General features: G+C 37.8%; 6 protein-coding genes across 11 annotated transcripts; 3 read left to right on the plus strand and 3 right to left on the minus strand.

Annotated features, from left to right (window-relative positions):
* Nucleotides 1–188: 188 nt before the first annotated feature.
* LOC106394089 (glutathione S-transferase T3-like) lies at nt 189–1,001 on the minus strand. Its single transcript, XM_013834691.1, has one exon. It carries the CDS (start codon nt 999–1,001, stop codon nt 189–191), a length of 813 nt encoding a protein of 270 aa, XP_013690145.1.
* A 442-nt stretch (nt 1,002–1,443) lies between these two features.
* On the plus strand, nt 1,444–3,508 carry LOC106391528 (transcription factor GTE5, chloroplastic-like). Its single transcript, XM_013832197.3, has 4 exons — nt 1,444–2,820; nt 2,912–2,957; nt 3,039–3,140; nt 3,229–3,508. The coding sequence occupies exons 1-4, from the start codon at nt 1,696–1,698 to the stop codon at nt 3,276–3,278; spliced, it is 1,323 nt and encodes a 440-aa protein (XP_013687651.1). The 5' UTR covers nt 1,444–1,695; the 3' UTR covers nt 3,279–3,508.
* A 50-nt stretch (nt 3,509–3,558) lies between these two features.
* Nucleotides 3,559–5,192, minus strand: BNAA08G22950D. 5 transcript variants are annotated; one of them, XM_013832201.3, is made up of 5 exons: nt 5,130–5,192; nt 4,600–4,708; nt 4,255–4,519; nt 4,016–4,170; nt 3,559–3,894 (listed from the first exon to the last, which is right to left on the minus strand). In XM_013832201.3, exons 2-5 carry the CDS (start codon nt 4,690–4,692, stop codon nt 3,694–3,696), a joined length of 714 nt encoding a protein of 237 aa, XP_013687655.1. In that variant the 5' UTR covers nt 4,693–4,708; nt 5,130–5,192; the 3' UTR covers nt 3,559–3,693. The 5 variants fall into 5 exon arrangements, with proteins under 5 accessions (XP_013687655.1, XP_013687654.1, XP_013687652.1 ...); XM_013832200.3 differs by having other exon boundaries at nt 4,600–4,705; nt 4,985–5,170; XM_013832198.3 differs by having other exon boundaries at nt 4,985–5,166.
* A 1,190-nt stretch (nt 5,193–6,382) lies between these two features.
* LOC106391530 (cleavage stimulation factor subunit 77) lies at nt 6,383–12,032 on the plus strand. The gene is made up of 21 exons (XM_048738133.1): nt 6,383–6,763; nt 6,835–6,897; nt 6,990–7,099; nt 7,219–7,319; nt 7,526–7,587; nt 7,665–7,805; nt 7,922–8,050; nt 8,294–8,340; nt 8,600–8,663; nt 8,768–8,888; nt 9,005–9,063; nt 9,150–9,212; nt 9,429–9,569; nt 9,919–9,983; nt 10,120–10,216; nt 10,397–10,456; nt 10,733–10,885; nt 10,987–11,053; nt 11,147–11,395; nt 11,487–11,678; nt 11,762–12,032. Exons 1-21 carry the CDS (start codon nt 6,710–6,712, stop codon nt 11,932–11,934), a joined length of 2,211 nt encoding a protein of 736 aa, XP_048594090.1. The 5' UTR covers nt 6,383–6,709; the 3' UTR covers nt 11,935–12,032.
* A 369-nt stretch (nt 12,033–12,401) lies between these two features.
* Nucleotides 12,402–16,765, minus strand: LOC106391531 (D-3-phosphoglycerate dehydrogenase 2, chloroplastic). The gene is made up of 3 exons (XM_013832204.3): nt 16,105–16,765; nt 13,843–14,330; nt 12,402–13,437 (listed from the first exon to the last, which is right to left on the minus strand). Exons 1-3 carry the CDS (start codon nt 16,712–16,714, stop codon nt 12,670–12,672), a joined length of 1,866 nt encoding a protein of 621 aa, XP_013687658.1. The 5' UTR covers nt 16,715–16,765; the 3' UTR covers nt 12,402–12,669.
* A 2,603-nt stretch (nt 16,766–19,368) lies between these two features.
* Nucleotides 19,369–24,114, plus strand: LOC106391532 (serine/threonine protein phosphatase 2A 55 kDa regulatory subunit B beta isoform). Of its 2 annotated transcripts, XM_013832206.3 has the most exons (15): nt 19,369–19,787; nt 20,474–20,577; nt 20,676–20,771; nt 20,857–20,976; nt 21,125–21,310; nt 21,584–21,675; nt 21,939–22,057; nt 22,215–22,338; nt 22,501–22,624; nt 22,733–22,801; nt 22,887–22,978; nt 23,074–23,151; nt 23,247–23,314; nt 23,395–23,535; nt 23,609–24,114. In XM_013832206.3, the coding sequence occupies exons 1-14, from the start codon at nt 19,658–19,660 to the stop codon at nt 23,529–23,531; spliced, it is 1,539 nt and encodes a 512-aa protein (XP_013687660.1). In that variant the 5' UTR covers nt 19,369–19,657; the 3' UTR covers nt 23,532–23,535; nt 23,609–24,114. The 2 variants fall into 2 exon arrangements, with proteins under 2 accessions (XP_013687660.1, XP_013687659.1); XM_013832205.3 differs by having other exon boundaries at nt 23,395–24,114.
* The last annotated feature ends 439 nt before the right edge of the window (nt 24,115–24,553 follow it).

Genomic DNA, 24,553 nt, shown 5'->3' on the forward strand with positions numbered 1-24,553 from the left:
TTCCTCCACACCCGTGACAAACTTCAAACTCCCGTGACTGCGATAAAGACCAACAGACTCTGACTACTCCAGACAGACACTCCCGTGACTTCTACACCTGCTAAAACAAATAAGACAAGCGTTAGTAAACAACAAACATGAAAAAATTACTTGTAACAGCTAACTACTCGACATGTTACTACCTACACTCATAACATATTAGACATAAGTTTCAGCTGAAGAGCTTTTTCCATCTCAGTAAGAGGGTCTTTTTTGGCGAGTAGACGGTCAAGCAACTTCTGCTTAGAGAGTTTATCTTTCATTTCCATTATGACTTGTATTTGTGACAAGGACTCTTCTGCAACACTCTTCTTCTTCTTCGTAGCAGCTTTAGCTGCCTTGACCCCCACGGGTCTAACCACTTCTTCTTCTCTAACAACCTCCACCCCTTTGCGCTTTTCCTTCCCACTTCCCTTAGCCAAATAGGTAAAGGACCATTTCTGGTCATGCCTCAACTCTCTCCAGGCATGTTCCATGCTAAACTTGACCGAGTACTGATTGGAGAAGTTATCCAAAGCAGTTATCATGACATCATCATCGTTTTGCCCACTACTCTGCTCCCTCAGTGCTGTGTCATAGCAGCCTACGAACTTGCACACTTGCTCGTTAATCCGAGCCCACCTCTGCTTGCACTGACCAAGCTCTCTAGGCACTGTTCCCACCAGTTGAGGGCTTTTGTTGTAGTAGTCAACAATGCGGCTCCAGAACCTAGCAGCTTTCTGCTCATTGCTCACCACCGCATCCTTACTCGTGTTAAGCCAAGCTCCGATTAGGATTTTGTCCTCCTTAGTAGACCAAGGCCTCCTCTCCTTCCTAACAGGAGAGTCCACAGCAGATTCGACAGTAGGAGACGCATCAGGACCTTGGGTCCCGAACCAAAAAGGTTCGGGTGAATCAAGGTCTACTGGGGACTGAGATTGACTAAACAGGAGGTTAACATAACTTGTATTGTTCGCAGCCATGTTTTCAGATTTGTCTAACTCAGAATTGTGGTAGCTAACTTAAGTAGGGGAGCTTAAACTAAGAAACATTTAAAGTTGCAGTTGGGAAGCTAACTAGTTCTATTAAACACCAATCAAATCAACCTAAGACCCAGTTGTGTCCCATGTGTTTTATTCCCTATCTGTTTAGACCAACCTCATTTATAGGGTTCTTAAACTTATGTATCTCACTTTAACCAAAAATAAATAATTATATTTAAATTAATTGATATCTTGAAATTTTAAGAGATTTAATTAGTGATACATAAAAATCTGAAGAGAGATTTAGCCACTTTTGTAATGAAGTTTTATTACTGGCACTATAAATATTTTTTATTTTTAATAATCTATTTTCCCCACTTAATTATGAATAAAAATTAGGATAAATCATACAGCTTCGAGCTTCCCATTCAATTTTAGCTTCCTTTTGCCATTTAGACATGTGTTTATTTCCGCTTATATCTCGGGGGCGATAAAGCGCGTGCCATCAAGCGCGTGATCTCACGCAATCCTCGCGAGCTGCCTGTGACTCTCTTCCCCCTAGGGTTTTCGCCTTCCTGCAAAATCAATAGCGATTTGGGTGCCAAAGCTCCTCTCTTTCAATCTCAAATCAACCTTCGATTCGGCGTCAATCTCACTCCTCCGACCTCAAAACCCTAGAGAAACCCTAATCGGAATGTCTTCTGATCACGGAGGTGGAGGAGCTTCGAAGAAGAAGAACCACCAGAACCGATCCAAACCAATGGCGGGCCCCAGACCCAACCGATCGGTCCCACTCCCCTCGGAGGACGACGACTACCCGATGCTCAAGGTCAGCTTGAGCTCAATCTCCAAGCTCGAAGTTCGGAACTTGAAACGGAAACTAACGGCTGAGCTAGACGAAGTCAGGAGCTTGATGACGCGGTTCGATCCCCAGCCTCAGAGTAAGAAGACGAAACAAACAGGTAACAAGAAAGGTAATGCTCAGATTCTCAAGAGCTGCAACGCTCTGCTTACGAAGCTGATGAAGCATAAGGATGGGTGGGTGTTTAATGTTCCTGTGGATGCTAAAGGACTCGGCTTGCATGATTACCATAGTATTGTTAAGGAGCCTATGGATTTGGGGACGGTGAAGGCTAAGCTAGGAGGTGGTTTGTATGAGTCTCCGCTTGATTTTGCGGAAGATGTGAGGCTTACTTTTAATAATGCGATATTGTATAACCCTGTTGGGCATGAGGTGCATAGTATGGCTAAGTTTCTGTTGAGCATGTTTGAAGAGAAGTGGGTTTCTATTGAGGTTCAGTTTGATAATCTGAATAGGAAGGTTAAACCGACTCGCGACGTTGCGTTGTTCTCTCCTCCTGTTGTGGAGGTGGTACCAGCTCCTCCTCCTCCGCTGCTTCCGCCTGCAGTGATTGAAGATAGGACTTTGGAGAGAGCTGAGTCTATGACGACGCCTGTGGAGCCTGAGACTGTGACTACTAGTGCCCTCGAGAAGCCTGAAGAGGAGGAAGAGGAGGAGGCTCCTGTTGATGTTAGGGACTTGACGATGGATGAGAAGCGGAGACTCAGTGAAGAGCTTCAGGACTTGCCTTATGATAAACTAGAGACGGTGGTTCAGATTATCAAGAAGAGTAATCCGGAACTCTCTCAGCAAGATGATGAGATTGAGCTTGATATTGATAGTGTTGATGTCCAAACGCTTTGGGAGCTTTATAGATTTGTGATTGGGTATAAGGAGGGGTTGAGCAGTAAAAAGGAGGATCAGGGGTTTGGTTCTGAAAGAGATGCTGAATCTGTTCACAATAGTATCCAAGAACCTGTAAGCTTTCCTTCCTTTAGCTAATTTTTTCAGGTCTTTTTGATTTGAATGGTTTAAGCTAATATCGTTGTTTCTTCTTTTGCTTTCACAGACCATTCTAGCAACTGGCACTGAAACATCGAGAGCTAATGAATCAGGTGAGGTTTTTAGCTCACAAGGTCGGATGTAATTACTAACTAGTATCTAATTACACATGGATTAATGATTATTGTAACCAGGAAAAGCAATTCGCATGTCATCTCCTGGTCGGCAAGAAAACAACGCAGGTGGATCAAGTAGTTCTAATAGTTCTAGCAGTGACACAGGGTCTGGCTCTAGTGGTAAGTGTTGAAACTTTGTGTCAGCCCTTTCAAATTATCAGCATCGTGACTCACATAGTTACATCGCTTTTTCTTTATTGATTTGCAGATTCTGACAGTGACAGCTCCTCCGGACGTGGATCAGATACGGGTAACTAGCGCCTGAGAAGTTTAAAAAGTGTCTAGCTTTAGAGTCAGTGTTGTCATGTTGTTACCCATCTCTTTCAATAGCACACTTAGATTTTTTCTACGTTGATGACTTTTTACCAGTCTGGATTGTTTGTTTTCTGTATTAGGTTTTTGTTACTGTACAGAAGAAATGAACAACTTTTAGATGTCACTGTCTCTCATCATTGATCTAATAAACTTGATTGCTCCTTGCGCTTTAACTGAAGCAATCCTACTGCTTAGAGAAGTAAAAGGAAATACAAAAGGCAAGAACAAGAATTTGATTTTTCCATATAAGAATCAGATTGGATCTTAGTGTATATATATTGTTCAAAGCATCACATGAGTTTCACAAAAATAGAACAGTTAAGCATGTATAGCTAGCTCCCCACTCACAATCTTATCATTACAATAGCTCCCACTCAGAATCTTCTGATGCAAATGGCACGTTTGGCTCTGAGCTTTTGGTGTTTAGAGATGCTGTCTCATGTTGTTTCTTAGTGTTCATCGCATCACAACCCATTTCTGCGTCTCCGAACCATATTGCAAGCTGCTCATACTCCTTCTCTCTTCTTCTTTTCGAAGTTAAAGCATCCATTATCTTTCCCTGATGATTATGATAAAAAGAAGAAAAATATAAGGAATCAATGGATTCGAAGAGTAGTATTCAATCTATGGTCAATTGTTTTGAAACTAGCAAGGTTTTGTATGACAGAAAGACAGGGGACCTTGAATGATCTGAGCTGCCTGCTCCTGTCACGAGTTGCATACAGCAAATTGTCGTCAAAATCTGAAGGGTCTTCTCGAAATGTCATGTCGTACAAATCAATAGTATCCAACGGAGCCTCATCAAAGTCTTCAATGAAGAACTCATCTTGATTAACTACACATTAAAAGTTGCAGACATGATGAAACCGAACCAATCCCAAAAACTTGTAGAAAAACATGAGCAACACAGAGGACAAACCCATCATAGAGTTGCTGCTAAAGGATCTCATGTTTGCCACTTTGTCATGAGCAGGTGCAGCTGGAGTCTCTGCACAATTCCCAGAGAGAGATACAAAAGTATCATCATCATTACATGCCTGAGAAGACTTTGGATCGTTGCGGCAAAGGGAAGTGGTTGCTTTCTGATCACAATCACCCTGCTCTGTACGCAAACAATGATCTGGTTCATCATCCCTTACAGAATCCAATCCTGGAGGATCACTTGAACTCGAGGAAACCTTACCCTGTCAAACAAACATAAGAGAACATTCATTTCCTTTTACTCTCGGAGACTTTCAGAAACGAGCAAAAAAGAAAAACGTACCTGAGCAGCCAAACTGTCCACCTCCACAAGAATGGTTTCAAGCTTACGGTAGATTTTACCATACCATCCTCTCCCTTTGGATTCTGTATTCATCGCTCTCACACCACTACTGAAAAAGCAACACCAAATCCAAAATCAAATACATTTCTGAAACAAGATTGACACTTCTAAACGCAGATGAAAACAAGAACCTTTCAATATAAAAGTTAACGAAGTAAAGTCTCGAACTTTCGAAACAGCTTATGCTTTTATCAGACCAAGATGTTAAAAACCAAAGAATCTTTTAGCAGTTTGGTCGGAAAAAGGTTTTTAACTTTTTGTTACAAAAGACCAGACAATTCTATCGAAATCGTGATCAAAAGCACATGAATAGTAAAATTCTTACGCGCATAGAATTTAACGAAAGGAAAGTGAGATTGTGAGGGGAAAGGGGCAGAGAAGAAGAAGAGGAGGAGGCAAAGAGATAGAAAAAAAAAAAAAACCTAAAACACCGATATAGATGAAGGATCAATGAAAGAAAAGAGAGAGACCCGAGAAATAGACTTGACGAAGAAGAACGAGCCCGGAAAATAAATGAGTTTCTTTTCTCTTTTTCTTTAATAATTTACAAAGATAGATCATAGATCTAAATAGGTTAACTTGGGCTTGGTTTGGGCCCTTATATAGTGTAAACCCTTGAGACGAATACAAAACCAATTAATAGTGTTATCATAAGAGAAATTCTTTGAGACTTTCTTTGTCACAAAAATAGTTCCAATGAACAAAATAACCGATATAAATTTTATTAAGTGAGGATTATTGGTTATTGTATTTTAATGGCTTTGAAAATCCGAACTAAATTTAGTATTATTAGTTTTAAAATCATGTGTTATTGGTTTAATGATTCATAAATTCTATATCAAGTCAAGTGTTATTCAATCGTACAGATTTACTAATAAATTTGATTTTATAATGGATTTGAATTGATTTATTTAGATTTTTTTGTTAAAAATACAAAGACTTAAATCCGAGGAAAAACTTCTCGATTTGTAAATACTAATCTCATACATTGTAAAGATCACAAGATTTGGTACGAAGACTATCTTAAAGAAGAAGATGTAGAAGAAGTTGATGAAACTCGTGAGAAAATTGCCTTGAGAGATAAAACCGTCTTTGTTGCCAATCTTTCTCACACCATTGGAAAATCACAATATCGTCAAATTCTTCAAAGATGTTGGCCAAATTGTTAGTGTTCGACTTATTGTAGACCAAAAGGGTGAGCGTGTGGAGTGTGGCTTTGTTGTGTTTGCTTCTGCAGAGGAAGCAACACTGGCTGTGCAAGAGAAGAATGGTGCTAAGTTTTTTGTTAGCGTGGCTGAGATAGCTCGTGAGTACCCTTTCCGACCTAACTACAACCTTCAAGAATGCTTTGGTACGAATACAACTTTCTACAAGAAAACCTTAATTCAAAGATTAAATTTAACCAGAAAAACAAGAAGACAGTCTTCTAAGGTCAGAATACAACCTTCTCTAATGTCAATTGATAGAAGCTTAATGGTTGTTTTAAACTTGTGATATGATGCAAGTTATCACTTTTTATTTACTACCAATCAGATTTTTATTTTTGTAACTTACTCTGATTTCTTTTGGTATTTTAAGCAGTCTTCTTTTCATAGTAAAAAAAGAACCAAAATAACAATAGAAAAGGAAAGAACAAGAAAAAAAAGAAAAAACAACAATACTAAAAAGACAAATACGCCTTTTCTTTATTTTTATTGTTTTATTTAAGACAGTCCAACCCCACAGGTAAACCGCGGTAGAAATAAATTACATTAACACAAAAAAAAAGGCTCGAGCTTTCCTTTGCGTCTCTCCGTTTCTCAATCGCCGGTCACCGTGTTGTGGCCAGACTCGCCGGAGGAGTTATAACACCGCCGCGAAGGTCAGTTCTTGCGATCTGACTTACAACGGGTCCTCTTTTTGGAGGCCAGACTTATGGCGTTGAAGCAGTAGGAAGATTTGGTTAGACTCTGCGGATGATTGAATTGAATCTCAGTTCTTTGTATCACCATTGTTTAAGTTGAAGCCCGTTTCATCCAATTAAAGCTCAAAGATTGCGTTTTTGGAGGTTATGGCTGATAAGTACAACGTCGAGGAAGCAGAGGCTTTGGCCAAGAGAGCCTTGGTACACCTCTTTTATTATTCCTCGCGATTATTGAAAATTTTCTGACTTTTTCAATTGTTTGCTTGCTTCAGCACTTACCAATTACACAGGCGACGCCGATCTACGAGCAGCTTTTGTCACTGTATCCTACTTCTGTAAGTTTCCAATGCCCTTCACTGCCGCTCAGAGTTTAGTTGTACTGTAAAGTTTCCTCTTTTATTAAGTGGGTGTTTGCTTAATCATGTAGGCGAGATTTTGGAAGCAGTATGTGGAGACACAAATGGCTGTGAACAATGATGATGCTACCAAACAGATATTTAGTCGTTGCTTGTTGACCTGTCTTCAAGTTCCCCTTTGGTATGCGTTGTTGCCTTCCCTTTTTATACAAGATCTTTCCGTCTCATTGTTGCTTTAGCTGCAATGCAAGTTTGCTTTCCATCTCCTTGGATATAACTCAAAACATCTTAATTTCTTAGGCAATGTTACATTCGGTTCATCAGAAAGGTTTATGATAAGAAGGGAGCTGAGGGTCAAGAGGAGACCACAAAGGCTTTCGAGTTTACACTTAATTATATTGGTAACCCTTCTAGCTTTCATAAGTAATGACACTTCAAAAGAACATATGAAATGGTCTTTGCTTCATCATCCTATGCATATCGCTACCATTGGCAGTAGCCGCTTTGCATCCATATAGAGCTCTAGCTTCGGTTTAACATGTCAGCACATAAGATAACTTGGCCCTTACTGATGTCGTCGTTTATTTCGATGTGTATAAATCTGCAGGGACAGACATAGCATCTGGGCCTATATGGACTGAGTACATTACCTTTCTGAAATCTCTTCCGGTTCGTTATATCATTCTTACTTTGTCCTTAAATCTAATAAATCGTTATTGCAGAGAAATTGATTGAGTTTCTTGCAGGCTCTTAACCCCCACGAAGATATGCAACGGAAGATTGCTCTCCGGAAAGTTTATCAGAGAGCTATATTAACTCCTACTCACCACGTTGAGCAACTTTGGAAGGAATATGAGAACTTTGAGAATTCTGTTAACCGTCAGTTGGTAAACTTATGTTTTACAAATCTTGTGTGGTTTCTTATTGTCTAGTGTATTAGAAGCAGGTATGAACTTCTTTCTCTTTTTTGGTTGGTTGTTGATCAAATCTATTCTTTGAGCAGGCCAAAGGACTCGTCAATGAGTATCAACCAAAGTTTAACAGTGCCAGAGCTGTCTATAGGGAGCGCAAGAAGTACATTGAAGACATTGATTGGAACATGCTTGCTGTACCACCAACAGGATCTTCCAAGGTAATTTTTTTTTTCACTCAGTGCTTCTTTTTGGAGTAGTTCTATTTTTCTATTCGATAATATTGGAGATATTGACACTTAAATTGGCTAGAAAGACATCATGAACATAGATTTACGTCATGAGATCTGGTTAAAAGATGGGGAATACATACTGAACTATAAGTTCTTTGATTCTTTCTTTTTTTTCAATTGAAAATCATTGGCTCACTTTGGTACTACACACTGCCTTATGGTTTTATGCAGGAAGAAGTTCAATGGGTGGCCTGGAAGAAGTTTTTAACCTTTGAGAAGTAAATCTCCCAAAATATTATATTTTTCTTTTCTGTTTCATTCAATGATTACATATGTTCTTACATAGCTGCTTGGCCATTTTCTTAAGGAATGCTTGGTACCTTGAAAAAAATCAAAATCTGGATATTAATATATTGCAATAGTTAATTGGTACTTCAGTTTGCGCCTAATTTGAGACTTTTATATCTTACTCTGTCGTAATTTGCTGGTTGCATTTTGTTTTTCAACTAGTCCTTCTAATACGCTTGTGATTTTCAGAGGAAACCCTCAAAGGATTGACACGGCCTTGTCAACTAAGCGGATTATATATGTCTATGAACAGGTATGCGAAGCCTCAGTGAGATGCTTTTTTCTGAACTTTAGGAGGAATAATCTCCCAAGTGTGGTTTCTTTTATTATTTGCTAATTATTACTCTTGTTTTACAGTGTCTAATGTGTTTATACCACTATCCCGATGTGTGGTATGACTATGCTGAGTGGCACATAAAATCTGGTTCCACAGATGCTGCAATCAAAGTATTTCAGCGAGCTCTTAAAGCCATTCCTGGTATATCCGACCTATCCTTCAGTTTTTTCTCTGTGAACGCTTAAGAAGTCTATTTTCTCTGTTGTGTGCTTGCTGCGAGTCTTTTTAATTTATTCAAGTCTACATTGCTCACACAGATTCGGAAATGTTGAAATATGCTTATGCTGAGTTGGAGGAAGCTCGTGGAGCTATTCAGGTTTTCATTCTTACTACTTGGTTCTCATTATAGAGCTTTCTCCGTTGTTCGCATACTCTTTGCTTACAGTTTGTGTGATTTTGCAGTCAGCAAAGAATTTATATGAAAGCATTTTGGGGGTTAGCACAAACTCTTTGGCACAAATACAAGTAAGAACATTCAGAACTTTGGACTGCTAAGATTTGCATAAAGAGCATATCTACGCTTTCCATAGTCATATTCTACTCATCGGCTGACTGTTGTATTTGTCCACCATAATCATGATTTTTGTTGCTCATGTTGTCATGTATAGTTTTTTGAATTTTGGATTGTTTCTTCCCTCTTGAAAATTCTTTATGTGATATACTTTTTATATTCTTTTGCAGTTCCTTCGTTTTCTCAGGAGGGTAGAGGGTGTTGAATCTGCTCGCAAGTACTTTCTAGAAGCTAGAAAATCTCCTAGCTGTACATATCATGTGTATATTGCTTTCGCTACAATGGCCTTTTGTCTTGACAAGGATCCAAAGGTGGGTTTGTGGTCTATATTAAAGAAATGCTTTTCTTTTTTTGATAAATTGATTGTGAAGGACGTAGTGGTCGTTCAGTCAAGTTCAGAACACCCTCCCATCTTATTTTACTCTTAGTTGTTTAAGCAAGCCAGGAGAACTTTATGATAATGAACTCAATATGATTTGAATATCGGCGAGTTTTGGTTATTGATGCTCTTAAACTCTTCACTTGTTTGATTATTTTAACAAAAAATAAAAATAACACTCGACATTCTTGCAACACAAATATACTAGTGTAGCTTCTAATTTCAATTTGTATTCAGTTTCACAATTAAAAAAAAATGAATTATGTTATATTCTTATGCAGGCTGCTCATAATATCTTCGAGGAGGGATTGAAACGCTATATGACTGAACCCGTTTACATCCTTGAGTAAGATTTCCTTTTTATTTTTCTCAACATATATAATTGAAACTCTTCTTTATTGAAGAACTCAATCTTGTTCTCTCTCCCAAACATTCCTTAAACACACAATTTTTAACCGGTTTGGTTTTGCTTTAAATTCCAGGTATGCAGATTTCTTGACTAGACTGAATGATGATAGAAATATCAGAGCTCTATTTGAACGGGCCTTAAGCACACTACCCACTGAAGAATCTGCTGAGGTACGCTAATAGTGATGTTTCCTGTTTCGTTTCGTTTCGTTTCTCAGAGCCGTTTAAGAAGGCGGTTTTTGTTCTTAAGCATGAAAAGAGACAAGGAAAATAACCGGAGCAACTAATTTGATTATAGCAATTATGAACTGCATTCTAGGATTAACTTTTTCCTTACTCCATCCTGTGCAGGTCTGGAATAGATTCGTTCAGTTTGAACAAACATATGGAGATCTTGCTAGTATTCTAAAGGTAACTCTTAACTTATTTGAGTGTTGTCAATGTAAACTAAGAAAGCAAATACAGTTAGCTTGATGTCTTTTGTAAGCTTTTTTTGTGTTTATTTTCATTTTGATGACAAGTTTGTTGTAGTAGAGTCCGAGCTTTAGTGGTCTATTCCATCTGACAGGCTTTGGCATATTACTAAAATTGCTGAGACTTTCAAATTATTTCTCAAATTAATTAGGACATTATCTTTCTAGTATTCACTCTGGGATATTTTTTTAAACATCGACAACCTTGTTGTAGGTTGAGCAGAGAAGGAAAGAAGCACTTTTCGGAAAAGGGGAAGAGGGATCTCCTGCTCTAGAGAGTTCACTTCAAGATGTTGTTTCGCGGTACAGTTACATGGATCTTTGGCCATGCACTTCGAATGAGCTTGATCATTTATCCAGACAAGAGGTATGTCCCATGCATGCATATATATCATATTTAGCTTGATTAATAACTACTGATGATGCATAGTAAGTACCAATTCTAACTGATTGATGTGTTCACTACAGTTGCTTGTGAAAAATATGAATAAGAAAGTAGAGAAGACAAACCAACCTCCTGGATCTGCAACTATAGGTCTGTAGTTTTTTTTTTTGTTATCTGGCGTGGATAGATTATGTTGAAGTTTGGTGATGACTAAAGTAAATAAATCTCCTTGTGGACTGTCAGGTAGTGTAGCTTCTTCGTCAAAAGTTGTTTATCCAGATACAGCTCAGATGGTCGTCCATGACCCAGCAAAGAAATCAGGAATTGAGTTTTCTAGTTCTGCAAAACCAGTGGCTGCTTCTGCTTCTAACACCTTTCAAAGTAATGTGACAGCAACTGCAACTCATGGATCAGCCAGCACATTTGATGAAATACCAAAGACTACTCCACCTGCATTGTTAGCTTTTTTAGCTAACCTGCCTCATGTTGACGGTAAATCTCTTTAAACCAATTCCAAGTTTGTATTTTAAACTGAGCATTGGAACAAGTGTCCACTAACCTTCCTCCTCTCAATTCTTTTCAGGCCCAACACCCAATGTGGATGTTGTTCTCTCAATATGTCTGCAGAGTGACTTACCAACAGGCCAAACTGCCAAGCAGAATTTTGTTGCCAAAGGCAACGTTCCAAGTCAAAATGATCCCTCAGGTCCAAACCGGGGTGGATCTCAGAGATTGCCAAGAGACAGAAGAGCTACAAAGAGAAAAGGTTCAGATAGTAAGTTCTCTTTTGCCCATCCAAGCATTAAATAATATTGGCTCATGGAAGTGAATCATCTAAATCTCTCTCTCTCTTGACAGGGCAAGAAGACGATGATACTGCCTCCATACAAAGCCAGCCTCTACCTACAGATGTATTCAGACTTAGGCAAATGCGTAAGGCTCGGGGGATCTCAACATCGTCACAGACACCAACCGGTTCCGCATCGTATGGTAGTGCCTACTCCGGTGAGCTATCTGGTAGCACCGGCTAAAACATGCCGAGATAAGCAAACTTGTATAAGCCTCTCTTGTTGCTGTAATTTATTACTCCCAACAATTTTGATTAAATAAAAATAGACTTCTTGGATTACATCATATGTGTTTTATCAGATATTCAAGGTTACTTATGCTAGTTCATATAGAGCTGGGCTTTTGAACTCAACCGAACAAATTAGTTTGGTCAGGAGTTAGATTCAGTAGGTTCTTTAAAAATGTTCGGATTTGGTTTGGTAATCGATTGTTTCAGTTTTCTTTTTAAAAGCTAAAAAAAAAGTAACTACCATACTAAAAATTTAAACTGAACTAACTAAATTTAACCGAAATTATTCAAAATTTTGACAAAATTAAACCAAAAATATCCGAAATCAAATTTCTGTAGGATTTTTAAAAAACTGATCTAATCGAACTTTATTTAAGTTGATTCGGTAAATTTTATGTTGAATCGAACTACCCAATTGAATTACCCAAACCCGCATGCCTTCATATATCAAAATAGTGGTTACAGATCATAGTAGCATATTAGTGGATACCAAGAAACAAGAGAGACATTACATTAACCAAAAGCATCATTACATATCATAAGAATGCCAAAACAAGACAAAGTACCACGATACTCACATTCAATCACAATGCCACACATTTACCTACAGGTTGACCACTGGACAAACACCTTAAATCCGGGTCACCATTTATTCTCAAACGCCACACTGTGATTCCATCTCAAACTTTCATAGTTTCAGAAACACAAACTCTTCAATCGCAGAGACACCTCCAATCCTCTCAAGTGTCTTCTTGTCTGGCTCTTCATCAACTCCTATCGCCATTATAGCTTGTTTCCTTACAACTGTTCTTCCAACACTCATGAAACTCACATTCACGTTCTGCTCTCCGAGTATGTTACCTACTTGTCCAATCATCCCTGGCTGATCCACCTGCCTACACAGTATCAGATTCCCTTCAAGGCTCACGTCCACACCAAACGATCCAACGCAAGTCAAATGCGGAACTCCATATTTCACCTTCCCTTCAATACTTATAGCTCCACCATCAGAGACAGCACCAGCGAAACTGGACTCCACGTTCGAAATCTGAACTTGGATGGAGTCAACAGGGTACTCTGGTGATGACTCAACCACGGTTCGTTCCTCGCTGATTCTGAGACCCTTTTGCTTAGCTATGAAGTCAGCATTCACCAGGTTGACATAAGAGTCTGAGATGGGTTCAATGATTCCCTTTGTGATCATCGCGCGGAGAAGTCTAGTGTCCAAATCATCTCGGTCACGAGCTGAGCGGTACACGACCTTGATGGACTGTACTCCCTTACCTCCAGATGCTAACTGAACAGCTAACCTTCCAAGCTTCTCAGCTAAGACAATGTAAGGAGCCAGTTCTGATAAAACCTCAGGAGCAACCATTGGTGCATTGACTGCAGTAGCTGATAGCTCTCCTCTCAATGCCCCTGCTACAGCCTCTGCTATCTCGATGGCTACACCTTCCTAACAAGGTCAATAACCAGAGGTACATTTCAACCATGTCACAAGATTTCATGTAAGATATGAATTTTCTATTAGTTCGGTTACGGGTAGGTTCAATTCGGATTTTTTTTTTTTTAACTTTGGTTTTTGGTTTGTTTTGGTTTTTCAAAAAAATAAAAGAAAATTTTTGCTAACCAAATTTCGAACGGAATTAACCAAAATCTCAAACCGAATAAACCAAACTAACTGACTTTACCCAAAAATTTAAACCGAAATATAATCAAAACCAAAACTTCTCGATAAATTTTTTAAGAACCAAACTACCCGAATACCAAACTGAACCAAACTTTTTCCGGTACAATTCGGCAAGATTTTGGATCGAACAAACCGGCAGGGCTAAGTGTATGTATAGTGTATGTAATGTACCTGTGCCTCTTTGGTGCTAGCTCCGAGATGAGGTGTGACTGTAACATTCTCATGCTGAATCAATCTACTCTCTTTCGATGGTGGCTCCTCACAGAACACATCCAACGCTGCCTGAGCAACAACTCCTGAGTCAAGAGCCCTAACGAGCGCATCCTCGTCGATGACGCCGCCTCTAGCTACATTGATGAGACGAACACCTTTCTTCATCTTGGAGAAGGTTTCGTCGTTGAAAACCTTCTTCGTGGCGGGAGTTAACGGCATGTGTAGGGAGATGAAGTCGGCGGTGGAGATTGCTTGGTCGAAGGAGACGAGTTCGACACCGAGAGCTCTTGCTCTGTCGGCTGGAGCGTAAGGGTCGTGAGAGATAACGTTCATGCCGAGTCCCTTGGCTCGCCTAGCCACCTCTGTTCCGACTTTGCCGAAACCCATTATGGCTAATGTTTTTCCGACGAGAGATACGCCGACGTACTTGCTCCTCTCCCATTTTCCTGGAAAAACAAATGTGAACTTTCAGTAACGTACTTTGCACGTCATATATTACTCCACGGAAGAGACGGTAAAGCTCAAGTCAACTTAAATTTACACACCAAAAAGTCAACTTTAAGATTTTTTTTTAACGATTCGCTAACAGTTTTTTAAAAACCTTTTTGTTAAAATTAATATTTTAATTGTTTTAGTGAAGCTTATTAAAAAAAAATTGAGCAGCCTTTAAATATATATATATTTTTAAAACTTATCTTATTGTACTTGATCACTCCATTTTATGTCACGGTCGGATGTTAATGCTTTACCAGAATCAAATAATTGAGTATGTACAATTCTAATGCATGGTTAATTTTCAAACACCCACTTGTTGTGCAATGTAGTTAAATCTACGATTATTATAATATCTAAGCAATAGCGAAGGTGTATTATTGATCAAAGAATATTCTTCTGCCACTCAAGGTTACTCCACGCCGAATCAATTAAGGTGATTAAAAATGAGTAATAAACCATTAATAAAGAAAGAAAAAGAAGACCAAAAAGTTATATATTGCCATAATGCTCGAGATTCCAAAATGGGTGGAAGTGATGAGTTGTGACATAAAGGTGAAAAAGAAAATACAGTATCAGGTAAGTGAATGATTGCTTCAACTTAATCATGTTTTGGGACTTTAAAGGCAAAGGAGACTCCAATAATCTTTGGTGTACTATGGTTGGTGCATGCTTAGACTCGAGAAGAGAAAACCAAAATGAATAAATATGAGTCATATGACTAACCATATTAGTGGTCCCAATCATTTTAACTTAGGTCCCATGCTTTAATTTTCTGCAATAACCGGTCCCTTGGCAGTTCTTGTTGCCTTTACGGGTTAAATTTGTTTTGTCAAGTTGTCGCACTTGACCACCTCTCTACCAGAAATTATACATACACAAATGGTAAAACTAGCCATGACCCACGAGAAGAGTCACGTTTGGTATTTTGTTCTACTTACGTGAACTAGTTTTATGCTTGTTTTCACTACTACTAGTCTACTCCTGTGACTTTTCTACTACACAACGACAGGTTACCACTTCGTTGAAAATTTCAATTCAGCAATAATTACAAAAGACAACACTAAAACCACTAAGTTGTTTACTATTCAAATGGTGGACCATGATGCTCGAGATTTGATGCCGGCTCCACAATGAAATACAAATATATATTATCTTTTAACTGTTGTTAATAATCTATATAGTAAACGACTACTTTCGCAATTAACAACCCCAGTTAATTAACCAGAGTATATCAGAAAGTTATTTAATTAACATATTTTTTGTTGTTGAAATCTAGATCTAATTCATATTTTCACAGTAGGCTGCTCAAGATCTGATGACGGCTCCACACCTAAATACAAATATAATAATCTTTTTAATCGATATAGTAAACCATTACTTTAACTAATCACCCTAATTCAATAAATCAAAGTACATAAAATTTTCCAACCATTATTATTATTTATTTGTGTATATGTTGCTAAATCTAGATCTTATTCAAATTTCTACCAGAGCTATTCTGAGCTACTCGGACGAAACATAATTTTTTTTTTTTTTTTTTTGCTAAAGCTGACGAAACATTAGTTTTGACTCCGAACTGTTAGAAGTTAATATGCATAAGTTAGGTAGCCTCTAAATTATCAAAATAATGTTTATTAAAAATTTATACTAAGATATTTGTAACTCTAAATCTATATATCATACTTTTCAAAAAAACGTGAATTGTGTTTTTTTTCTCCAACATACCTGCTTTAATGGAAGCGTCAGCCTGAGCGACGTTTCTTGCCATAGAAGCAAGTAAAGCGATACCATGTTCAGCTGCAGCCACCGTATTAGCCGTCGGTGCATTAACCACCAAACATCCGTACTCCGTCGCCGCTTGAAGGTCAACATTGTCGATCCCAACTCCGGCTCTTCCCACCACCTTCAACCTCCCCTTAGCCGCCTCAAACACTTCCCTCGTCACTTTCGTTCCGCTTCTCACGATCAACGCGTCGCTCTCAGCCACTTTCTTCTTCAGATCCTCCGGTGAAAGCTCGTAAGAGCAGTCCACGTCACCAAAGTCCTTGAGGAGGTTCACTCCGGCTTCTCCTAGCTTCTCGGCGACGAGGATCCTCGGCTTTGGAAGCGACTCTTGGTCGTCTTGGTCAGATCCGTAGGTGGAGAGATGGTCGTCCTCCGTTAACGTCGTTTGCTCCACGGTTCTCAAGGCGTTAGTCGCAGTTAGTTTGACGTTTGGTGTGTAACGGAGCTCCGGTAACAGAGAGTGTCGACGGATGGCGGCGAGTTTTGGTGCTGGTGACGTCCACCGTGAGTTGACGGCTTTGAGCGTTGAACAAGAAGACGAAAGCGCCATGATTTGTTTCTTTTTTCTTTTTACTTTGTTTGCTTTGTGTGAGAATGTGGCGAGGCAAAACGTGCCTATTAATAGACATGTTATGGATTCACTTTTTTTTTATTTTACTTTGCGGTCAAAATTATAAATTCGGCTACCTAAGATAAATGTATATTCTGTTGAATTGTTTAGTTGGTAAGATAGTATATATAAAACGAGAGGCACATGCATCAAGTATGGCGTTATTGTCTAGGTGCACATCGTTGTCTCAAGAAAAATAAATCATATAAGAATAGTAAACACATTACTATTTGATATATCAATTCAGAAAAATGTTTTGTATCGAGCAGGTAATGTAATGACAAGCTTTTATAGTGTAAGTCTTATGAATTTATAATCAATGAGATCTTACACGTGAAAATAGAATTATTCAATAAAATTTTGACACTAAAATACATTGTTGTCTATATTATTACTGTGATAGGTTAGGAATCTATCGCCATGTGCATCCTCAATAATCAAATTTAAATAACTGTCGACCAATCTTTTTCGATGATTCCCCACTAGCATCATTGGATTTTTTTTTCAAAAGCGTCTTTAAACCAATTAATTCTTTATATATTTATTCGCAGTAAAAAATAGATTCGAACTGCAATTTTTACATAGTTATATTACTACACTATACACTAATTATTTTATTCTTTGATAAGAATATCCTGCAATATTGTTTACCAAAAAAAAAATATATCCTGCAATAAACAAGACATGATAATGTTAAAAAAAAACAAGACATGAGGGATTGACTTCTAAGAACTTTGACTGATCTAGAGACACGCCAATTAGTGAGATGATCATACTTTAAGCATTAGCCGGTCCTAAAATCTGAAGGATATAAACAATTTAATAAGAGTTTATATAATTTTTCCTTTTTTATACAAATTTGAAGGTTTAGACATAATAAGTTTTTTGTATTGTCCAAAAAAGACATATATAAGTTTTTTGTAAAAATTTAGGGACTATGGGCTAACGATTGATTGTTCCTAATGATTCAGTAGCCTATATACTCAGAACATACCCTGATCTTAAGTTGGAAACCCTCCCGTGGGCAACATCATCAGTCCCAAGTTCAAAACGCAAAAGTTACTCAAAATACCGTAAACACCATCATAAAATTCCGAACGCAAATTAATTCGTAAACTCGTGCAAGCATCCTTTCAGTTCTTTCAACCCCCAACACAATGAACATCTCTTCCTTTATATATTTTATACATAACCAACATATAGCTTGCAACAACTTTCAGATATTTTGGCAAGAATGGCAAGAATAGATGAATCTATCCTGTGAGCTACTCCCCTCTTTGATGCTGATGCCAGTAAGCTTTTATTTGTGTGGTGGATTTATAACAGTGTGCGAGTTAGAGCCCTAATACTAGTCTTTGTTTTACACAATTTTATTGCAAATGAATCGGTTAAGATATGTAAATCAGAATAATATTATAGGACTCCTTCAAATTTGGGAGAGATCTCTCGAGAAAGTTTTTTTCCGTATATAAGGCAACGGCACGTTTAAAACGAGGAAGCTGTGGACACAATTCCTAAATCAAAATGGACTGACTGGTTTTACTGTTCACGGTTTAGTAGTCACTGAGTGAGTACCATTTTTCATTTCAAGTTTCATTTTTTCTGTAATAAAATTCATATTACTGGTTTGAGTACGAAGACTTCTAAATTCGTCTGATTAATTCTTGTTTTATACATGTTAATCGTTTTCTACCAATTGTATAATATAAACTTGTTAAATTCTCCTTACATTACATATGTAATAATTAAAAGAAATTATGTAAGAAAAGTTATATTCTAAGTAAATATTCTCAGCATCTCCTGTTATAAATTTGTTTATCTCATAAATCATAATGTTTTTTTCATAAAGCAAAAACACTGTGCAATGGAATCTTATTTAAGATTAGGCCTGGGTGTTCGGTGGACCGGATCGGGTTCGGTTCGGATCGGATGTATCCAATGTTTAAAATCGTCCAAAAATATATTTTTTTAAACCTTAAAAATTGACAAAAAAATTTTAAAATATATAAATTGTTTACAAATCTAACTAAAAATTAGTTAAACTATCTAAATTAACTAAAAAGTATTCAAAATAACAATTAAAACAAACTAAAAATATTTTAAATATCCTAAAATATCTAAATCATTTTAAAATATATATAAAAACATTAATATATTTAACTAATTTCGGATATCTTCGGATCCTAGTTCGGATGTCGATTCGGTTCGGATTATAACCAAACATCAAAGTACTAAGCTCATAAAGTCCCGTTCGGATATTTTTTATAACAGTTCGGATTCGGTTTCGGTTTTTCTGGTTCGGGTCTAGGTAGGTACTTCGGGTTGAGTTAAAAACGCCCAGGCCTATTTAAGATAATTGGAAAAATTAATTAATTATAAACAGTATTAGTGATATTGATACACATCACCCATCATATAACAGTGGCAACTGGCAAGCGCACCTCCACAACAGACCAATGACATGCGACTTCGCAGGTCACCGTTCACTAATATTTTACTGATCGAATAAAATCACGTCACCGCCTGTAACTCTAACGATAACCATGATAATCAGGACAAAGAACATTATAGTATTAGACATTAGCCTTATACGATTTGTTCCTTCCTTCGTGTTGGTCCCGAAGCAAGAAAAAAAAAAGATTGCAATTCCGATTTTATCCTTCTAGAGAGAGAGAAAAAGGTGAAGGCGTTTTTTCTCCTTCCTTCCTCCATTTTCTACGAAATCAATCATCGATCAGAGTGATTCAATCGAGGAACAGAAACTATGGAATGGAATGTGAATCGGTGGATTTGGTGATGGTGATGACGCGATCTTCGTCTCGGTGATTGAGATTTGGAAGCTCAGATTTGGTTTTAGTTTTTTAATCAACGCAAAAAAGAAACATGAACGGTGGTGGTGGTGGTGACGGTGCTGCTTCTAGTGGTGGTGGTGGTGGTGGTCCTCCTCCGCCTTTAGAGTGGAGATTCTCTCAGGTCTTCGGCGAGCGAACCGCTGGAGAAGAAGTCCAGGAAGGTAATATACTTAGCGTGAGGAGATTTGTTTTAGATCCGGAGGGTGTTTTGAGGACTTAGTGGTTTGGATCTGATCTGCCTGCTTAGTGTGTGTCATTGATGAATCTCTTGTGTTCTGAGTGTTTTTAGATTTGTACTGTTAGTTGTGTGACTTAGGAGGTGTAATCTAAGCTAGCTAGAAGCTTCTGTTTTGTTTAATGAATATATCCATGGCTACTGTGTTTCCACTGATTAAGCATATGTCATCTCTGGTTCATGCATTGAATTGAATTTGTGGTTTAAAGTTTGCTTTCTTCTGGCTGATAAGATTACTAGTGTAACGAGGTGGTTTTATTCACTTTCAGTGTGATACTAATTTAATCTGCCGTGTCTCTCTCAACGTTTCTCATGTTATGCATTGCATTGAATTGAATTTGTACGATTGAGTTGGTTTAAAGTTTTGCTTTCTGCTGGCTGATAAGATTGCTAGTGTAACTAGGTGGTTTTATTCGTTGTCAGTATGATACTAATTTAATCTGCCGCGTCTCTCATGTTATTGTACCAACTTTTCTTCACTTGTTTACTTTCATTATGTAATGGAGAAGATTATTCGAGCTGCAGTTTATGGTTTTTAATGTGGTTAGCTCCTACAGTTCAGTGATTAATTATTTATGTAACGATTCTGTTTGCACAATTTTTTTTCCGCAGTTGACATCATTTCAGCTATTGAATTTGATAAAAGTGGAGACCATCTAGCAACTGGCGACCGTGGGGGACGAGTGGTTCTTTTTGAGAGGACGGATAATAAAGATGTGCGTTCCTTTTTTTCTTCTGCAAGATTTACTTCAATCGTCTTTCAAAAAAATGTTTTGTGCTGTAATGCATTCGTGTGCAATGTTATTTTTTTCAGAATGGTGGGTCCAGGAGAGATGCTGAGCAGATGGACTACACAGTTAGGCATCCTGAGTTTCGATATAAAACAGAATTTCAGAGTCATGAACCAGAGGTACATTTACAACCATGTTCATTCACTTTATGAATATTTCTGTTGCTAGTGATGCAAAATAATCTCGGTCTCCAATCTCTTTCAGTTTGACTATCTCAAGAGTTTGGAAATAGAAGAGAAAATCAACAAAATCAGGTGGTGTCAGCCAGCAAGTGGTGCATTGTTTCTGCTTTCCACAAATGATAAAACCATAAAGTATTGGAAGGTGCGACATCTGGATGGTCTTTTATCTTGTTTCTGAATATTTTAGGTGTCGCATGTGAAAGTGGTCTAGAAACTGGTTGGTTATTCTCCGTGAAAAAACAAAAAGATGAAAGAGTTTTTGACTTCCTTGCTCATTTTTGATCGAGCAGGTACAAGAGAAGAAGATCAAGAAAATTAGTGAAATGAATATTGATCCGTCGAAAACTCCAGGTCAACCGAGTTCAAGTAGCCCTCCTCCAATAGTTGCTAATGGAGTACATGCCGATCCAGCACATGACTACCTGAGCAAATTTTCCTTCCCTCCAGGAGGCCTTCCATCTCTGCGTTTGCCTGTGGTAATTATACGCAATATTATTTTGAAGTTTTTAGTTTTAGGATTTTGAAAACTAAATGCATATAGATATTCTGCATGTCTACTATATTATTTTTGCTGATGCCTTTAGCTTGATTCCAGTATAAAGAGTTGATCCAGTAATCTATTTGAAGTGTAGGGAATTTACTAGCTGTCTTTCTTCCCTTTGTTGTAAATAAAGCTTAGTACCAAATTTGTGACATGCATTAGTCAATTGATACTTCGCTTGGAATAATGGGTCGTTCTGCATATCTAGGTGACTAGCCTGGAGACAAGCCTTGTGGCAAGATGCCGAAGAGTGTATGCTCATGCACATGATTACCATATTAATTCAATCTCAAACAGCAGGTATTCTTTTTCCTAAGTTTGTATATGTTTCAATCGTGATATGTTTATAACCACATTTTTACAGTCTTTCTCCTTGATTTTCCATCTCAGTAAATATCTAACTAAACTTATAGAATTTGTTATACCTGTCTTTTCATGTCTTGTTGTGCTACCATTCTCATTAACGAATGTAGTTGATATTAAATTTCACAACTAGTACGTACACGCCTTACAGTGCATTGTTTTCTTCATTGCACTAATGTATGTTTTTCTAAACTTTGAAGCGATGGAGAAACCTTCATTTCGGCCGATGATCTGCGCGTAAATCTCTGGAATCTGGAAATCAGCAACCAGAGCTTCAACATTGTTGATGTTAAGCCTACAAACATGGAGGACTTAACTGGTATGCTTTCTTCCCTTTTTTATCAGTTATGTTTTGTATTGTCTTAACATGAAGCATATGTTTTCACCTCCATATTTTGAAATTCTCTTATTTTCACGTTTACTATATAAGATATATGCTCGTCGAGCATGTTTTGAATACTACATGGTGTCTGCAGAGGTTATTACATCTGCCGAGTTTCATCCAATCCATTGTAATATGCTCGCATATAGCAGCTCAAAAGGCTCCATCCGTTTGATTGATATGAGGCAATCAGCTCTGTGTGATTCTCACACTAAATTGTAAGTTCTGTTATCCTCATCCTTCATCGAAAAGGGTAAAATTCTAAGTAAGAAGGGATATAAATAAGTAGGCAAGTCTCTTATCTTGTCAGAAATGACTTGCAAGTGAAGATTATTTGACTAAAGTTTCAGACCACTGACCATTGCTATTTCATATCACAGGTTTGAAGAACCGGAAGCACCTGGTTCCAGATCATTTTTCACAGAGATAATTGCCTCAATTTCAGATATTAAATTTTCAAAGGATGGGAGATACATACTTAGTCGCGATTATATGACCCTCAAGGTTTGGAAATTATCTGATTCCCTTGTGTATACATACATTTTCTAATTTTTGGCCAACGTAAGTGTAACCTTTAGTAGTTTCTGATATTTGCCCTTTCTGACGTTTCAGCTGTGGGACATAAACATGGATTCTGGTCCGGTTGCATCTTACCAGGTTCATGAACATCTGAGACCCAAGGTAAGCGCTTCGTTCTGTAGGCATCTCCCATTTGATGATTATGCCTTCAAAATTAACCACATTATGTTTTTTACCGGGGTTGCAGCTATGCGATCTATATGAAAATGACTCCATCTTTGATAAATTCGAGTGTTGCCTAAGTGGTGATGGACTGAGGGTGGCAACAGGCTCTTACAGGTTTGCTCTCTTGCTTGTCTTTTGGTCAATTCCAATACGATTCTATCTTATATAAGGGATGAAGAAATGACTAAACTCACGGTGCTTGAAACCAGCAATCTATTCCGTGTATTTGGAGCGTCTCAAGGAAGTACTGAAGCTGCAACTTTGGAAGCTAGCAAAAACCCTATGAGGTAAATAAAAAAACAGAGAACATTGATAGTTTAACCCCAAGTTATAGATTTATATTGATCAATTGCAATTTTTTTGCATCAATTGTTTATATTAGGAGGCAAATCCAGACACCTGCAAGACCTTCCAGAACTATTAGCAGCATGACACGAATGGTTAGACGAGGTTAGTTGGTAGTAGTTACAATCTACTCATTCAAGCTTTTACTGTTATCTTCTGGAGTGAAAAATTATGTTTGGACGCAGGATCAGAGAGTCCAGGAGCAGAGGCGAATGGGAACGGATATGACTTCACAAATAAGTTGCTGCACATGGCTTGGCACCCAACAGAGAACTCAATTGCTTGTGCAGCAGCGAACAGCTTGTACATGTACTATGCATGAACTGGTGAGAGAGATGGAAGAAAAAAAACATGGAACCAGCTTGCTCCAATTTAACTTTCCTTTTCTCATTTTTTCAGACTCTCTCTCGCTCTTTTTTAGCTACCAAAGTGATTATGTAACCAGAAAAAGGTGTAGTAGTAACAGAGTTATGCTGTGACCAAGACCAAAGCCTGACCAGTCACTGCAACGCTGTCCATGGAAGAAGCAACAGTATAATCTTTCAGGAGTTAGACGGTAAAAAATGTTTGGTTGGGGAAGTAAAGGAGAAATCTTTTTACCATAAGGGTAATTTTCTGAAATATCTGAACCACCCTTCCTACTTAGGTTGTCCTCTTTCTTTTTAGCTTCGATTCTATTACTCTTTTAAGAAGAAACAGCTTATGTTGTGTGGGATTTTTTTTTTTCAAGTATGAGACGTTGGGAAGGGTTTGTGTTGCAATTTGTTAATTGATTCTTTTGTCATATCTTTTTCTTCTTGAACACTCCGTATGCTCTCTATATGTCTCTCTTTTCAATTGTATTTCCAGACACCCTTTTGTGATTTTTACTCTACCCACAATAAAAATTACTTTGTATCCTCAAATCCTCATATCTTCAATGTTGAGAACAGTATCATCTTTGACTACATCTTATCATGATCTGCCATTGTCATTGCTGATTATTGAGCTTAGTAGATGATGCACACAGAACTCTAATTATACTAAAAATGGCTTCAAGTATAGAGGATAATATGGAGAATATATATATCCATAACATAATATGGCCATGCGACGTTAGACAGAACTGTGGTTTTATGTTATAAGATAATGAAATGTAAACCTTCAACTAGCTTGGAAACTCGGGAGCATATGTTTTTCGAATGCGCGTACTCATCGAAGGTCTGGTCATTCTTAATGTCTGGTCTGTTGCAGGCAAATTTCACTACAAAATGGTCGGAATTAATGGACCTGAGAATGGACACTAATCAAAGTCTACTTGAGACTTTCCTCGCAAGGTACACCATCCAAGCCACAATATACTTA

Source organism: Brassica napus, chromosome A8 (genome assembly GCF_020379485.1).
Source record: "Brassica napus cultivar Da-Ae chromosome A8, Da-Ae, whole genome shotgun sequence".
Taxonomy (NCBI): Eukaryota; Viridiplantae; Streptophyta; class Magnoliopsida; order Brassicales; family Brassicaceae; genus Brassica; species Brassica napus.